Source organism: Taudactylus pleione, unplaced genomic scaffold (assembly GCF_031769625.1).
Source record: "Taudactylus pleione unplaced genomic scaffold, aTauple2 ptg000378l, whole genome shotgun sequence".
Taxonomy (NCBI): Eukaryota; Metazoa; Chordata; class Amphibia; order Anura; family Myobatrachidae; genus Taudactylus; species Taudactylus pleione.
In genome coordinates, this window is record NW_028284779.1 from 6552501 (window position 1) to 6570816 (window position 18316).

At 47.2% G+C, this 18316-nt stretch overlaps 1 protein-coding gene across 2 annotated transcripts in view; it reads left to right on the forward strand.

The window, feature by feature from the left end:
• The window catches only part of GLP1R (glucagon like peptide 1 receptor), a 590706-nt gene that overhangs the window by 527996 nt on the left and 44394 nt on the right, over positions 1 to 18316 (forward strand). For both annotated transcript variants that reach the window (XM_088445321.1, XM_088445322.1), the window contains exons 9-10: positions 7551 to 7620; positions 10381 to 10469. In XM_088445321.1, coding sequence (XP_088301447.1) covers positions 7551 to 7620; positions 10381 to 10469 — 159 coding nt within the window. The remainder of the gene's footprint in view (positions 1 to 7550; positions 7621 to 10380; positions 10470 to 18316) is intronic.

Genomic DNA, 18316 nt, shown 5'->3' on the forward strand with positions numbered 1-18316 from the left:
ATTTTATGATTGGCAGCCCCAACACTGGTTTTGCCTATTACATGGACCATAAATAATTTGATTTGGACCACCAACCAGTGGCACCTCTGCAAGTGTACCGCGGCACCCCAATTTGGGAACCACTATATAAATCTAACAGCTATGGCATTGTCTGCTTTCTCTTACCCTATGATACTGTAAATAATGATTTTCTTAGATCTGAAAGATAGCTGGCTATTCCTCCTAACGTGTTACGTTCTGTTCTAGAGATTGCTGTTCTTCAAATTGAAACTGTTGTTGACCACAATGAATGTTGAACAATTGTATCACTCTTCAAGTGACTTGTATCGCTACATTGACTCCTGGGGGTAAACTTACTAAAGTGAGAGTTTTTAGAAGTGGAAATGTTGCCCATAGCAACCAATCAGATTCTAGCTATTATCTTCTAGAACAGTGATTGCCAACCTCGGTCCTCAAGGCACACCAACAGTCCTGGTTTTAGTGATATCCATGCTTGAGCACAGATGGTTAAATCAAAGTAACTGAGGTACTAATTAAGTCACCTGTGCTCAAGTATGGCTATCCTTAAAACCTGGACTGTTAGTGTGCCTTGAGGACCGTGGTTGGGAACCCCTGTTCTAGAAGGTGGTAGTTAAATGTTAAGTAGAATCTGATTGGTTGGTATGGGCAACATCTCCACTTCTAAAAACTCTCACCTTAGTAAATTTACCCCCTGGAGACTATGGGCCTGATTCAGACCCTCTCGCAAGCGGCCACTCGCTCGTACGTGGCCGATGTTATGCAATTGCGTATGCATTGCAGTGCACGTGTGCAAATTAGTCAGAGCGAACGGGAAGCGCTCGCTCGCCCAGCAAAGACAGCACAGTGGAATGAGTGACAGGAGAGGCCGTTTGTGGGTGGTAACAGGGGCAGGGCAGTAGTAACGGGGAACTGTAGGTGCGAACGCAGGCATGCCAGAGTGTTTCAACGACGTTTTTGGGGCGTGCATAATTAACAGGCAGCGTCATAGTACACGTCACCTGGTTGAATTATACACTGAAGTGCTTGCAGTGCTTGCGGTAGGGTACAGTCAACCGCAAGCGCTGCGGTCAGATCGGATGGAACTCGATGTACCGATGGTTGTATATACTTCCTGTAGATGACGTACGCAAGTGGGCAGCTAAAGACAGGCTGGTGGCTGTCTATAAACACAAAGTGATCGCTCGCCAAGACACAGTGGGCGTGCTTATGCCTTGCAGAGCGAGCGGCTGCCTTGACGTCACTTAGCTGAATTTCCATACGCTGGGAGCGAGCGGCCGCATCTAGCGAGAGGGTCTTAATCATGCCCTATATTTGTAACTAACAATTTATTTCAGTAAATGCCTAGCACATCCTCTTCATCATGAGGCTCAGAACTCATTCCAAGAACGGATACTATAATTTTAACAGCCCTGTATTTTAATATGATTAAAAAAAAAAAAACATAAAAAAAATAATAAACCATTAAATCCAACTACTTACCATACTATTACTAAGTACACAAACAGCAGCTCTACTATTACAATACTAAGTTAAATATAAAAGGGGGAATGTGACAATGAGCCTGATTCTAAGTCGGACACAGTGGCAATGTCGGATGCAGTGGGAGCCAGTGGCGTCCCTCCCAGTGGTGACATACGATGCGGGGACGGATGCCATGCGTGTGGCGCCGCCTAAAGGTGCATGGCCTCATGGGCTTGTTGTGTGGCCGTGTGGAAGGCGTGGCCCGAACCCCCTGCCCGTGGTTATCACAGGGGTGGTGGGGGATGCCGAAGGTGTGTAGTGCCGGCTCCCTCACTGTGACAGGAGCCGAGTGCTGCACTTAATGCTACAGTACAGCACCCGGCTCCTGTCACTGAGGGGGAGCCTGCACCTTGGTGTCACCCCTTGGTGGATGACACCCGGCTGCGGCCCGCACCCCCCCTTGTGACGGCACTCAGTGGAGCGTTTTTTTCTTCACCGCATTCATCTAAGTCGTCTTGCGCACGTGTCCAGATAGAGCATGCACAGAATTGGAGCTGTGATTGAGGTGCACAGGAGACGTATGGTCTCGGAAATGTTTTGAAAATGTATTGGGGTTTCCTGGGCAGTGACAGGGAGGTGGCTTAGTGGCCATAGTGCCTCTGATAGCACTTTATGGTATGTACTACAACGATAATGCAAATGACACTACCCAATCAGATATATTCCAGTACTAGTTAGCACCCCATAAAAATGATATCGTGATGTCCGCGTGTCACTCTTCGGTCATTTCTGTTCGCCAGCTCGGGGGGGGGGGGATGCGGGTAGAAATGTCAGCTGGCGGCTGTGCGCACCCGAACATAGCAACAATTTAATTGCTCCATTGGGCTCCATCTAGTGGCTAATGGCACGCAACACAGGGGTGAGCAGCGTTTTATATATATATATATATATATATATATATATATATATATATATATATTAGTAATTATATTAATATCACAGCCTAGTAGGTTTACATCAAAACAATAATAATATTTTGTGCTATATTCAACAGACCAACTGTAAAAATACAGCATGTGCTTAAATGGAGCTGGCGGGGTTCTTTTCAATGTGGCTGTGAGAGGAACCTGCAAAACCTTTTGTGAGTTCCATGCACTGTGTCTGGGGGAAGTCTGTGCACTGTGATGGAGTTGGTTTAAGGGGAGACTAGGAGGGTATCAGAGGCGTCACCGGGTCTGGTGACACTTGGTGCACACTCCATATCCCCCTTTAAAAGGGGCGTGTCCTGACATAAAGGGGGTGTGGTCAGCATCCCCAGGGATGCTGGGCTTCCCTCGGAGACTAGTGCCTGAACTGTCGACTCCTCCTCTGTGACAGGAGCCGAGTGTTGCAGGAGAATGTCACACTGCTGCACCAGGCTTCTGTCACTGAGGAGGAGACGGCATCTTCGAGGGTGACACCCGGTACGGCCCGCATCCTCACATCGATGCCACTGGAGGGTATGCAGTCAGAAGGTCAACATTCAGAATATCAACACCAGAATGACATATCGGCATTAAGATTGTCGCTAGTCAACATGTTGAAATGCTCAATGTTGACAATGTCGACATTGTCAGAATGTCAACATTATTAATATCGACAGCCTGAATGTGAAGGATACAGCAATTCTGCTTTTTTTTCCCTGCTTTCCCCAATCCACCAATCTGCACCCATATTACATTACCGATCATTTTCAGCATACAACATATCTGCCAGCCGTGAAAGGCTCCTAATGTTACTAGTAACGGTCTGCAAATCTGCTCTTACCATATACTAGCAATCTACAGCCCCGATTGGTCGGTGAAATTCAACATGTTGAACAACATGATTCACCAATTCCCATCACTTTTTGGTCGGAATCAGCAATCGGTGAACCTCATACGTTGCAGATATATTTGCATATTCATCATTGATTGGTGATGTATGAGCCCCATTAGGCGCCATTTAGGATTCGGGTAAGAATACAGTTAGGGTCAGGCTATGGTTTGGGTTAGGTCCAGGGTTATGGTTAGATGACAATTGTATGTGAAATCTCATTGCTGCAGTCTCTCCAAACAGCCGACTCTCGGCGTGACAGGTCCCCTGCGACTCTGTTGCGAGCATCTTTTTCGCATGCAACTGAGCGTGAACCTCCATGCGAAGCGCTCCGATGCAGCGGCCATGGCTTTGTCCACACCAAGCTCCGATTACAGATTCAGTCACACACAGATATAAAAGTGTCGTCATATGGGACCTGGTAGCTCACTCATGCCGGCATCTTGCGCTGCATGAAGTATTGAGGCTAGTTGTATGAGGACACATCTGTATGACTGGCCAGACTTTAGAACTGGGTGGGCATTTAAATATTCCCACGTAGTTGTGATGTCAGTGTATGGGGTGGAAGGCGGATCGCCCGTATGCACAGGCAGATGTACTGATTCACCTGCAAAATATATCGGCTATGCTGCAGGTCCGACCTGAGGTGTCTGTGAATGACGTCGCTCACAGACATATCGTCTTTCCACGCGAACAGACGCACTTGCCGATATATATCATCCGTCGGCTGTATGAACAACATACGGATGTGTCCTCATACATCTATCCTCAACACGCCACGCAGCGCGTCTTGCCTGCCATAAGTGATCTGCCAGGTCCCGCGCTGCTCTGCTAGCGTTGTGCGTCTTTACCAAAAATGCGTCAGTTGCAATGTTATGGGACTAGGACGCCCCAGCAGACTGTGCTGATTCATTTCATATGCGCATCACATTGCAACTTAGGGCACTAATCAATTAGAAGTGAAAAGCCGTTTTCCGCTGAAAAGTATCGCCAATCGCAGATTTTCGCGTGGTCAGAACTTATCTCCAAATTCAATTCCAGCCGGTTTTCGCCTACGCGGAAAGTAAATGCAATGTAATAGGCGAAAAGATTCGCCTCTGAATAGTAGGAGAAAAGAAGTACAACATTTTTATTTTGGGGTGCAAACATGGGGAAACCACTCAGAACCCTTGGGACATCCCCGCCAAGGACAACTGTGTCAAAAAATTCTGGTTAAGAACACCCCAAAAAAGTACTTTCATTTTGGGGGCGAAAAAAGTACAAAGTTGGGGGACAAGTGTAAAAACTAGCGAAATAGCTTTTTTAGGGGTCTGCAAGGATGGGTCAGGTGTTTTTAGGATTTCAGGTGTATGCAACAGGTGCGTTTTTCACGTTTTTTAAAAGTTCACTTTAGAGACATAAAAAGATGCTAGCACCCATTTTCAAGTACCCCAAATTTACCAGGACTACTTTTTCCACCAACAAATACAGCTTAATGCCATTCTTCACCACTTTTACAAGGACGCTAATAACAAGGGGCCTCATTCAGACCCACTCGCAAGCGGCTGTCCGCTCGCAAGTGGGTCGATGGTGTGCACTGCGCATGCGCACGACGGAGGGAGCTCCGTCGTGCGCATGCGCCAGATGCGACGAGCGAAGGACTTTCCTTCGCTCGTTGTGTCTGATCAAAGGGGGCGTGCTGTTGATGTTGATTGACAGCACGCCCCCTTTGGTGGGCGTGCCTCCCAGACGGAGGCGTTCCCAAGGGGACGCCTACCGTCAGAAGCCGGCCCCACTGACATCACTAGTGATGTCAGTGGGAGTGATTTTGGCTCTGATAGAGCCAAAGTCACTCCAGGGCTTGTGGTCGAAAACCCCGACCACAGGCTTCTGGTCGCACTGGCGATGGTCGCGATGGTCAAGACCATCGCGACCATCATCCTGCACGCTCGTATGAGCTGTGGGTGGTGACCCACAGCTATACGAGCGTCCAGGAGGACGCTCCATTTTTATGGAGGACGTCCCTCATTCAGAGCGAGCGCTCTGCTCAGAGCGTCCGGCTCTGAATGAGGGCCAAGGATTTTACACAACTTCAGTTCCCCAAATAGTTTTATTAGGGCTAATGGAACACTTCTACATTGATCCCCAATGTTAGTCCTTCTTTTGGGGGGGTTCAGAGTTCAGACTGATTTCCCCTATTCTGACAGTACTTTTCGCCTATTCTGCATTCGCCGCTTGCCATTTGCGCCTGTTTAGTAATTGAATAGGACAATAAGTCGGGATGCGCACGATAAGTTTTTGCGTCCAAAACACGCGATGTAGGTGAAAAGTCGGGTAGGCGGAACTTTTTTGCCGATGCAAAACTAATTGAATACGGCCCTTAGTCGCATTTTTGTAAAAAAAAAAGATGCCCAGAGCTAGCAGAGTCTCACGGGACCAGGCGCACCAAAAGAGGCAGTTTGGCGCGACTGCAGATTAGACGCATGAGGACACATCTGTATGACGTAGTGTGTACCTAGCTTACGTGACACAACCTGGAGAGGAGTTTTGTTACAAGGTGAAATGAAGATTATTGTATTTCTTTAAAGAAACAGATATTTCAGAAGAATAAGCAAACATACCCCAGATGTGCAGTGCTATTACGTGTACTCGCAATACATAAATTAATGTAACCAATAAACAATACCTACTGTATAACGCAGAACGTTACTTTGTTCCTAAAAGAGAGCTGCACAGAACAGTTTAAATGCAGATTAGTTTATGAGTTGCAACTCGCTGCAATTTGGCCAAACTTTGCAACTAGCAGAATAAAGATGATTTTTACAACATGAAGCACAAACTCAACTTTATGAAAACTTTCAAAAACTATACAATAAATGATATTACACAAAAAGCACAAAACACACAAATATATACGATTTCAGCTGTAGGACACGTGTGGCGGAAAAAACATCTTCAGTTATTTTTCAACTATACAGTGAAAGTAAAGGTTTAAACATTGTTTAGGTAGAAAAAGAGCAGACCCAGCTATCAGCAAGACAGCCACAGTGATCACACTTAAGGGGGGTATCCACTTAGCGATTTAACCAAGCGATTGCACGATAACGACGTCGTTATCGTGCAATCACTTGCAAATCGCGCATGCATAGTGCATGCATCGGGCATGTTTTGGTCGGAAGCGACCAGCGATGCTCGTGCCCGCTGATCGCTTCCGACATCGCCCGTACATGCTGGTCATCCTGACGATCTCGTCAGGTTCAGCATGTGCGGGGATGAGGGATGTGCCGGGACTGAACGAGTGAACGTTCAGTCTAGGCACATCACTAGATATACAAATGAGAGCACGACAGCAATGTCGTAATCGTGCTCTCATTTGTATATCTATAAGTAGATACCCGCCTTTATAAAGATGCTTCTCTCAGGAACTAGCAACCAATCAGCTTCGACCTATCATTTATCTAGCACAGTCTGTAAAATGACAGAAGTTGATTGGTTGCTATGGGAAACTAGTGCACTTTAATACATCTCCCCCAAAGCGTTTTTCTGAAAGAAGTAAACTCTTACCTTTTATTGCAGAATGTGACTATAATCAGAGCAGATTTTGTATTTATTCTTTAAAGCTGGTTACATGCAGACACACAGTACATGAAATGCGTAGATCTAGAATAACCTGTGAGCAATATTATTCTTAGAATGTTAAAAGCAAAACACCCAGCAACTGATCTGAAAAAACAGCTGCCATGACCCCCGGGGAATGACATAAACAGGGAGATTTTATTCCGTAGCAGCTGGCATGCTGTAGGGTATTCATGCTTGGGCTACAGTTTATTTCTCATGTAAACATGTATCACTTGATAATAGGATTTTAATGGCTTCGTCTGTACAGAAGAGGTTAATGTATAATTGTACACAGAACATAAACTGGTGTACGCATTTCGGTCATTTCCACAGGTCTGTAAAACGCGTTAGTAATAAATCACACCAGGTACTGTAACTAGTGAGAACAGTGCGGCAAGCGGAAGTGATTGGCGTGGAAGAGGATCAGAAATAATCCATCAGATTACATGACAGACGTGACACAAATCATTACAGCTCCTCACAGATGGATAGTCTCCATTCATTTTACTGTCACCATGACACCTGCCAGAATCTTAACATATTCATCCTGTGGACAAGGACGTTTGTCTGAATTTAGGTTTCACTGTGAATAACAAATCACTATGTCTTCTCTCTAGCTGCTGGACAAGGAATTATAATATGAATTACTGGCTCATCATCCGCCTTCCTATCTTGATTGCAATCGGGGTGAGTTACAAATACCATAAGCGAGCATCACTAGAGATGCATTAATTACTGTGTGGGATTTTCACATTATGGAGATGGTTTTAATTCTAGTACCTATCAAACTTCCATCATCGTGATTTATTGTACACTAAAGAGAAGGAACATTTGCACAAGTGGTATTATATCATTTATCTCTAATAGTCAATTCCTTGATTACGTACAATATTTAACGTGGGTGCTGCCTAGGTAAATGATTAGAGAGAATCATAGACAATTATGAAACTCAGTGTTGTTGTAGAACCTGATGTTTCATTAATTACTATATATATTATTTAGTCAATTAAGAATTGTTTTCGGGTATATGTAATAGATTGCGAGTTCTGTGAAGTAGTGAGTTTGGCGATCTCGGCTGTAGATTTAAAGCGGCAATAATTTAAAAGGCTTGCAATCTATGACATATACCCCTATGGCCCAGCCGGGTTGGGTACAGGGTGCCCGCACTTGGGATCTCGGCGATCAGAATCTCATCACCGGCATCCCGACCAGGTTACAATGTCGACGCCTAAAGGTAAGTACTGCTAACTTAACCCCTAACCCTACCCCTCCCTCCACGGTGCCTAAACCTAACCCTTCCTGCACCCTAAACCTAACCTCCCCCTCCCCCACAGCTTAACCCCATCCTACCCCCTAGTGCCTAACTCTAACCCCTAACCCTCCCCCTAACCACAGTACTGGTATTCTAATAAGTGTCGGGATTCGGACGTCGACATTCTGAGCGCTGGAATCCCAGCAGTTGGCATTCTGACCACATACCGGCTCAGCCATAAGATACCATAAGACTTTAATATTAAGCTAAGATTATTCAAATTCTTAATTATTAATTTAGGATTCCGGCCTCCTGCATACATTTAAGTTTTTAGAATTTATTTATTCCTACTATTTCTTTCACATTTGTTTCTATTTCGTAGGGTGTTAATGTAACACACAATAAAGCTATTACTTGTTTCACCATATTGATTATTAATATTACCTCATTAAAGATTTATATTTTAACTGTTTTCAAATATTCACGTATTAGTCACTGCACCCAGGGGACGGACCGCGGCTAAACTCCGGCATCCCTGCTGCCCATGCTTCATGCCTCATGGGGGTGTGGCCACACCTCACATGGTGTTCTGCAAGTCACAGGGGTGTGGCCACACCTCACATGGTGTTCTGCAGGTCACAGGGGTGTGGCCACACCTCACATGGTGTTCTGCAGGTCACAGGGGTGTGGCCACACCTCACATGGTGTTCTGCAGGTCACAGGGGTGTGGCCACACCTCACATGGTGTTCTGCAGGTCACAGGGGTGGCCACACCTCACATGGTGTTCTGCAGATCACAGGGGTGTGGCCACACCTCACATGGTGTTCTGCAGATCACAGGGGTGTGGCCACACCTCACATGGTGTTCTGCAGGTCACAGAGGTGTGGCCACACCTCACATGGTGTTCTGCAGATCACAGGGGTGTGGCCACACCTCACATGGTGTTCTGCAGATCACAGGGGTGTGGCCACACCTCACATGGTGTTCTGCAGGTCACAGAGGTGTGGCCACACCTCACATGGTGTTCTGCAGATCACAGGGGTGTGGCCACACCTCACATGGTGTTCTGCAGATCACAGGGGTGTGGCCACACCTCACAGGGTGTGCAGCGAGCCCCCATGTCGGCTTAGCAGAGTACATGGAGGCAAATGTGCTAGGCCAGACATTTACTCAGCCGGATTGACCCACTTGTCTGCTTTCTGGTTGTCTATAGGAATCTAAGTTCTGCAATCTCTACTCACACCACTGTTTTATGTGGGCAATCAAAAGGATTTTTTAACATTAATGTTAATTTTTCTCTTACATTTGATTACAATTATCTCCCTATGTTCATAATTGACACTTGCCGATATTTGGGCTGCTCCCACTCATTAGTAGATGTATGGGGAGGGCACAGCGATACAGCATTATGACCCCGCCCCTTATACAAAGCCGCGATTCCCATCACTGTACAGCGGGAGGCATTGCCACAATGACACCATTCAGCATAAATCACGTCACCGAGCCGCCTGGATTGCCCTCTTCACTCGGAAAGTGGGCAGCAGCAGATGGCATTGAGCAGTTTGCGGGATGCTTACCTACTCTTGCCGGAGCCCGGTAGAGTCACCTAGAGTTCGGCAGTTTCCCAGAAGTTCCAGGAGATTAAATATGTCATACAGTCTGGCCTTTATAAGTCGATACTTATTGCGGAAGAGTATTTAAAAAATACAAAATGTATGTTAGAATCAAATGGAAGCAATGTGACATGATGGCTTTTGTAGAGCTCTAAGGTACTTCAAGTCAGCATCAGGCAGAACTTTATTACAGTAGATGCATCGGCTCAGTAAGATTAAAAAACAGAAGTGGCTGCATTCGCATTAATAATATATTCAGGCCATAACCAGCAAAGGGAGCAGATGCATATAACGTATCAATGCTCAGGCAGTGAGGAAGGAGTTAATGCTGATTATTTGTCCATTTATATTACATCCTATAAATAATACTTTGAAAATTAACCGGCCGTCAGAGCTGAGAAAAGCAGAGGCAGTAATTTGGTACCAGAGGGCATGAAGCAGGGGATTGTGGGTTTTAATAGGAAATGAAAGAGACGTGTGAACAATCAGAGGCAATTTCTTACAGGGCAGTAATGTGTCGCAGAGGTCACGGCTGCTGTAGATGACGAGTAACGTTATTACACTTTGTGTTTATTACTCAGGTGAATTTTGTGATTTTCATACGGGTGATCTGCATAATAATCTCTAAGCTACAGGCAAACCTGATGTGTAGAACAGACACCAAGTGCAGGTAAGTCTGCTCCCTGTATTATTACACATCTCTGTATGCATCGCCTACTCACACTGCAGCCGGGTAACTCCGCTCCCTGCATTATTATTACACATCTCTGTATGCATCGCCTACTCACACTGCAGCCGAGTAACTCCGCTCCCTGCATTATTACACATCTCTGTATGCATCGCCTACTCACACGGCAGCCGGGTAACTCCGCTCCCTGCATTATTACACCTCTGTATGCACCGCCTACTCACACTGCAGCCGGGTAACTCCGCTCCCTGCATTATTACACCTCTGTATGCATCGCCTACTCACACTGCAGCCGTGTAAGTCCGCTCCCGGCATTATTATTACACATCTCTGTATGCATCGCTTACTCACACTGCAGCTGGGTAACTCCGCTCCCTGCATTATTATACATCTCTGTATGCATCGCCTACTCAAACTGCAGCCGGGTAACTCCGCTCCCTGCATTATTACACATCTCTGTATGCATCGCCTACTCACACTGCAGCCGGGTAAGTCCGCTCCCTGCATTATTACACATCTCTGTATGCATCGCCTACTCACACTGCAGCCGGGTAAGTCCGCTCCTCACACTGCAGCCGGGTAACTCCGCTCCCTGCATTATTACTAGGGGTGTGCACCGGACACTTTTCGTGTTTTGTGTTTTGGTTTTGGATCTGGATCTTTCTTCGTGTTTTGGATCTGGATTGGTTTTGCCAAAACCACCCTTCCGTGTTTTGGGTTCTGGGTTTTGTGTTTTGGATCTGGATTTTTTCTTAAAAAATAAAAAAAACCCGCTAAAATCACATAAATGGGCCTTTTTTTGTTCCTACGCTATTAATAACCCCAATAACATTAATTTCCACTCATTTCCACTCTATTCTGAACACCTCACACCTCACAATATTGTTTTTAGGCCAAAAGGTTGTACCGAGGAAGCTGGATGACTATGCTAAGCGACACAAGGGGGCGGCACAAACACGTGGCCCATCTAGGAGTGGCACTGCAGTGGCAGACAGGAACCGCAGGGTAAACTTTAATAACCTTGCGGCTCCCAGCATTGACTACAATGGAGGGAGCCGTTCATTGGCTGAGAGAGACGGGAGATGGCCTCTCTCAGCCAATGAACGCTTAGCAGCGGGGTTTCCATGGTGATACCCCGCCGCTAAGCTCTCATTCGGGAAGTACCGTTCTATAGAACGGTACTAAGTTCGTGGATCGCGTTTTCGTTTTTTTTTTTTGCCAAGTCCGGGGATGCCTACTTTGGAACGAAGAGGACAGAACCTCGCATAGGAGATGGTGAGTATGTTTTTTTTCACAGGTCCCCTATGGATACTTTACCGGACAAGTGGACCGATGCTACAGGGTTACATAGGTGAGTATGTGTACATGTGTGTGTGTGTATGTATGTTTAATAAACTTATACTGTCACGGTGTGTGTGTCCTGTGTTTTTTTAAACATTTTTTTTACAGGTGAACTACAGGTACTAGTGGGCCCTTAATGCCCTGCATGCTGGTACTTGTGGTTCTCCAAGTACCAGCATGCGGGGCAGGCTAGCTGGGACTTGCAGTTCTACTTGTAAAGACAATGTTTGATATTCTTTATTTACACCACACCACACAATCAACCCGCCACCCACCGCCACCAGGGGTGGCGGGGATAGCCCCGGGCTATCAGCCTGGGCCTGGGGTGCCCTGGAGAGGGTGACCCCTTTATTGGGGGGGTCCCCAGCTCTCCAGGGATCCCCGGCCTGGGCTGACTAGCGGTCAGGGCTGATGCTGCGGCTGGGGGGCCCGGTGAAAGGGCTCCCCTGGCTGTGGCATCAGCCCCCCGCTAGAAAAAGTCCAGTGCTGGTTCTGGAACATACAGGGGAACCCTACTCATTTTTTTCCCCTGTATTTCCAGAACCAGGACCGGATCAGAGCCCAGAGCTGGTTGCGCAGAATACGGGGGACCCCTACGTCGTTTGTCCCCCGTATTTTGGCAACCAGCTCTGGTTCTGACTAGCCCGGTGCTGGTTGTGTTTAAGTACAGGGGACCCCTATGTCGTTTGTCCCCTGTATTTAAGCACACCCAGCACTGGGTCACTAATGCCCGGGGCTGGTTGCTCTTTTTTGGGGGGGGAGGACGCCATTTTTTTCTCTTTTTACACAGGTTTTTTTTTTTTTATTTACCACAGCAGCACAGACGGGTCTCACGGACCCGTTAGTGCTCTGTGTCAATGACACAGATGCAAGTAGCACGGATCTCCTGGTCCGTGCGTGCATCTGTGTCATTGAAATACACAGCAGCACAGACGGGTCTCACTGACCCATCTGTGCTCTGTGTCACTGTCAATCACACAGATGCATGTAGCACGGATCTCACGAGTCCGTGCTACATGCAAATGAGCACCATAATGCTGATTGGCTGAGAGCCGTGACAGACGGCTCTGTCAGCCAATCAGCACTTTGCCCATTAAAGGCAAAGGCATTTTTTTTTAAATGGCCGCTCGAGGCAAAACCTCGAGATCCGACAGCAGATCTCGAGGTTTTGCCTCGGGAGAGGGATCCGGGGCAGACAGGGAGATCCGAGCTTGGGCTCGGATCGCCCCGGATCCCCGAAGTTCGGGTGGGTTCGGTTCTCAGGGAACCGAACCCGCTCATCCCTAATTATTACACATCTCTGTATGCATCGCCTACTCACACTGCAGCCGAGTAACTCCGCTCCCTGCATTATTACACATCTCTGTATGCATCGCCTACTCACACTGCAGCCGGGTAACTCCGCTCCCTGCATAATTACACCACTCTGTATTAGGGGTGTGCACCGGCCACTTTTCGTGTTTTGTGTTTTGGTTTTGGATCTGGATCTTTCTTCGTGTTTTGGATCTGGATTGGTTTTGCCAAAACCACCCTTCCGTGTTTTGGGTTCTGGGTTTTGTGTTTTGGATCTGTATTTTTTTTTTAAAAAGCATAAAAACAGCTAAAATCACAGAATTTGTTGGTTTCTCTGCTCCTATGCTATTATTAACCTCAATAACCTTAATTTCCACTCATTTCCAGTCTATTCTGAACACCTCACACCTCACAATAGTGTTTTCATGTCCAAAAGGTTGCACCGAGGTAGCTGGATGACTATGCTAAGCGACACGAGTGGGCGGCACAAACACGTGACCCATCTAGGAGTGACACTGCAGTGGCAGACAGGATGGCAGTTAGAAAAACTAGGCCCCAAACTGTACATAATGCAAAGAAAAAAAAGAAGTGCAAGATGGAATTGTCCTTGGGCCCTCCCACCCACCCTTATGTTGTATAAACAGGACATGCACACTTTAACAAATCAATCATTTCAGCGCCAGGGTCTGCCACACAACTGTGGCTGAAATGATTGGTTCGTTTGGGCCCCCACAAAACAAGCTGGCAATTAATGTGTCCCTGCACAAACTGGCTCTACGGAGGCAAGATGTCATCCTCATCCTCCTGATCCACCGATTCCTCACCCTCTTCAGTGTGTACATCCTCATCCTCACAAAGTATTAACTCGTCCCCACTTGAATCCACCACCACAGGTCCCTCTGTACCTTCTGGAGGCTGGTCTCCCTGGAAGAGCTGATAATTCATTTTGATGAACATCATCTTCTCCACATTCTGTGGAAGCAACCTCCTACGCCTTTCGCTGACAAGGTTCCCGGCTGCACTAAACACTCTTTCGGAGTACACACTGGAGGGGGGGCAACTCAGGTAAAATAGAGCCAGCTTGTACAGGGGCCTCCAAATTGCCTCTTTTTCCTGCCAGTACAGGTATGGACTGTCTGACATGCCTACTTGGATGCTGTCACCGATGTAATCCTCCACCATTCTGTCAATGGTGACAGTATCATATGCAGTGACAGTAGACATGTCAGAAATTGTTGCCAGGTCCTTCAGTCCAGACCAGATGTCCAAACTTGGTCCTGCCTGCCCTGCATCACCGCCAGCGGGTTGCTTAGGATACCTACGTTTTTTCCTGGCAGCCCCAGTTGCGGGAGAAAATGAAGAAGGAGCCGTTGACGTGTCACGTTCCGCTTCAGCTGACAGTGTGTTCACCAGCAGGTCTTTGCACCTCTGCAGGCTTGTGTCGGCCGGAAAGAGAGACACCACATAGGCTTTAAACCTAGGATCAAGCACGGTGGCCAAAATGTAGTGGTCTGATTTCAACAGATTGACCACCCTGGAATCCTGGCAAAGCGAATGAAGGGCTTCATCCACAAGTCCCACATGCCGAGCGGAATCGCTCCATCTTAGCTCCTCCTTCACTTTCTCCAGCTGCTTCTGCAAAAGCCTGATGAGGGGAATGACCTGACTCAAGCTGGCTGTGTCTGAACTGACTTCACGTGTGGCAAGTTCGAAGGGCTGGAGAACCTTGCACAACACGGAAATCATTCTCCACTGCGCTTGAGTCAGGTGCATACCCCCTCCTTTGCCTATGTCATAGGTGGATGTATAGGCTTGTATGGCCTTTTGCTGCTCCTCCATCCTCTGAAGCATATAGAGGGTTGAGTTCCACCGCGTCACAACCTCTTGCTTCAGGTGATGGCGGGGCAGGTTCAAGAGTGTTTGCTGGCGCTCCAGTCTTCGGCACGCAGTCGCTGAATGGCGAAAGTGGCCAGAAATTTTTCGGGCCACCCAAAGCGTCTCCTGCACGCCCCTGTCGCTTTTCAGAAAATTCTGCACCACCAAGTTTATTGTGTGAGCAAAACATGGGACATGCTGGAATTTGCCCAGATGTAATGCCCGCACAATATTGGTGGCGTTGTCAGATATCACAAATCCCCAGGAGAGTCTAAGTGGGGTAAGCCACTGGGCGATGATTTCCCTCAGTTTCTCTAAGAGGTTGTCGGCGGTGTGCCTCTTACTGAAACCGGTGATACACAGCGTAGCCTGCCTTGTAACGAGCTGGCGTTTCTGAGATGCTGCTACTGGTGACGCTGCTGCTGTTGCTGCGTAAGGTGATACATCTACCCAGTGGGCTGTCACAGTCATATAGTCCTTAGTCTGCCCTGTTCCACTTGTCCACATGTCCGTGGTTAAGTGGACATTGTGTACAACGGCATTTTTCAGGACACTGAGGACACTTTTTCTGACGTTTCTGTACAGTCTCGGTATCACCTGCCTAGTGAAGTGGAATCTAGACGGGATTTGGAACCGGGGACACACTACCTCCATCAATTGTCTAAATCCCACTGCACTAATGGCGGATACCGGACGCACGTCTAACACCAACATAGCAGTCAAGGCCTCAGTTATACGTTTTGCTTCAGGATGACTGCTGTCGTACTTCATCCTCCTCGCTAAGGACTGTTGGAGGGTCAATTGTTTAGTAAAAGTAGTGGTGTTCCTACTTCCTCTCTGGGATGATGAACGACTCCCAGCAGCAGCAACAGCAGCAGCGGCAGCAGTAGGCGTAGCAATGCAGGATCCTCAAGAGGAATCCCGGATAGGAGAGTCAGTCATGCCAGTGACATGGCCTGCAGGACTACTTCCGATCCTGACTAAGGAGGAAATTGACGAGGAGAGAGTTGACGGTGTGGTTTGCAGGCGCTTGGATACAACAAGACAACGGGATTTAGGTGTCCCTGGACTGCTTACGCGCTGCAGGTGCCGTATAAGGGAGGATGTTCCTAGGTGGTTGACGTCCCTACCCCTACTTATTTCACCTTTACATATGGTACATATGGCAAGACAGTTGTTGTCCGGATTTGGATAGAAATATTGCCAGACCAAAGAGGTGGAATGTTTGGTCTTCTGCCCAGGCATGACCGTGATGGGCTTTTTCATCCCACGGACAACAACTGTCTCCCCCGGAGCCTGATTTAAACAAACCACATCACCATCAGAATCCTCCTCGCCAACTTCCTCCTCAGCGCCAGCTACACCAGTATCCTCATCCTGTTGTACTTCAACAGTGACATCTTCAATTTGCATATCAGCAAGTGGACTGTGGGTGCTCCTTTCAGCACTTGCAGGGGGCGTGCAAATGGTGGAAAGAGCCACCTCTTCCCGTCCAGTGCTGGGAAGGTCAGGCATCGCAACCACCACCACACTTGGACTCTCCTTGGGGATTTGTGATATCTTCTTAGAAAGCACAGTTCTTCGCTGTGCTTTTGCCAGCTTAACTCTTTTGATTTTTTTAGTGGGAGGAGGGCTTCCATCGTCATGTGAAGCTGAACCACTAGTCATGAACATACTAGGGATCGACCTTAGCCGTTCCTTGCCACTCCGTGTCGTAAATGGCATATTGGCAAGTTTACGTTTCTCTTCAGCTGATTTAAATGTCTTTTTCAAGGTCATTTTCCTGAACTTTGCCATTTGGGATTGTATGTGCCCTCTACTATGACATTGGGCATCGGCCTTGGCAGACGACGTTGATGGCATGTTATCGTCTATGTCATGACTAGTGGCAGCAGCTTCATCACTAGGAGGAAGTGGTTCTTGATCTTTCTCTATTTTATTTTTATCGGAGAAAGTTTGGTCCTCCATTTATGTTATATCGATTTGATATATACGTGCGGCTAAACACAGAAAATAATTTTTTTTTTGGTTTGGACTGGAGTGTACTTTGTGGGTTACAGCACCCTTTAACGGTCAAGCCAGCCGGCCATTTACTTATGACACAGGCGCACTCTTGGCACTACTTTGTTAATGCACGTGCGGCTACTGCGCACACAATTCACAAACACAGAAAATAATTTTTTTTTGGTTTGGACTGGAGTGTACTTTCGGGGGTTACAGCACCCGTAACGGTCAAGCCAGCCGGCCCTTTACTTATGACACAGGCGCACGCTTGGCACTACTTTGTTGATGCACGTGCGGCTACTGCGCACACAATTCACAAACACAGAAAATAATTTTTTTTTTGGTTTGGACTGGAGTGTACTTTGGGGGTTACAGCACCCTTTAACGGTCAAGCCAGCCGGCCCTTTACTTATGACACAGGCGCACGCTTGGCACTACTTTGTTGATGCACGTGCGGCTACTGCGCACACAATTCACAAACACAGAAAATAATTTTTTTTTTGGTTTGGACTGGAGTGTACTTTGGGGGTTACAGCACCCTTTAACGGTCAAGCCAGCCGGCCCTTTACTTATGACACAGGCGCACGCTTGGCACTACTTTGTTGATGCACGTGCGGCTACTGCGCACACAATTCACAAACACAGAAAATAATTTTTTTTTTGGTTTGGACTGGAGTGTACTTTGGGGGTTACAGCACCCTTTAACGGTCAAGCCAGCCGGCCCTTTACTTATGACACAGGCGCACGCTTGGCACTACTTTGTTGATGCACGTGCGGCTACTGCGCACACAATTCACAAACACAGAAAATAATTTTTTTTTTGGTTTGGACTGGAGTGTACTTTGGGGGTTACAGCACCCTTTAACGGTCAAGCCAGCCGGCCCTTTACTTATGACACAGGCGCACGCTTGGCACTACTTTGTTGATGCACGTGCGGCTACTGCGCACACAATTCACAAACACAGAAAATAATTTTTTTTTTGGTTTGGACTGGAGTGTACTTTGGGGGTTACAGCACCCTTTAACGGTCAAGCCAGCCGGCCCTTTACTTATGACACAGGCGCACGCTTGGCACTACTTTGTTGATGCACGTGCGGCTACTGCGCACACAATTCACAAACACAGAAAATAATTTTTTTTTTGGTTTGGACTGGAGTGTACTTTGGGGGTTACAGCACCCTTTAACGGTCAAGCCAGCCGGCCCTTTACTTATGACACAGGCGCACGCTTGGCACTACTTTGTTGATGCACGTGCGGCTACTGCGCACACAATTCACAAACACAGAAAATAATTTTTTTTTTGGTTTGGACTGGAG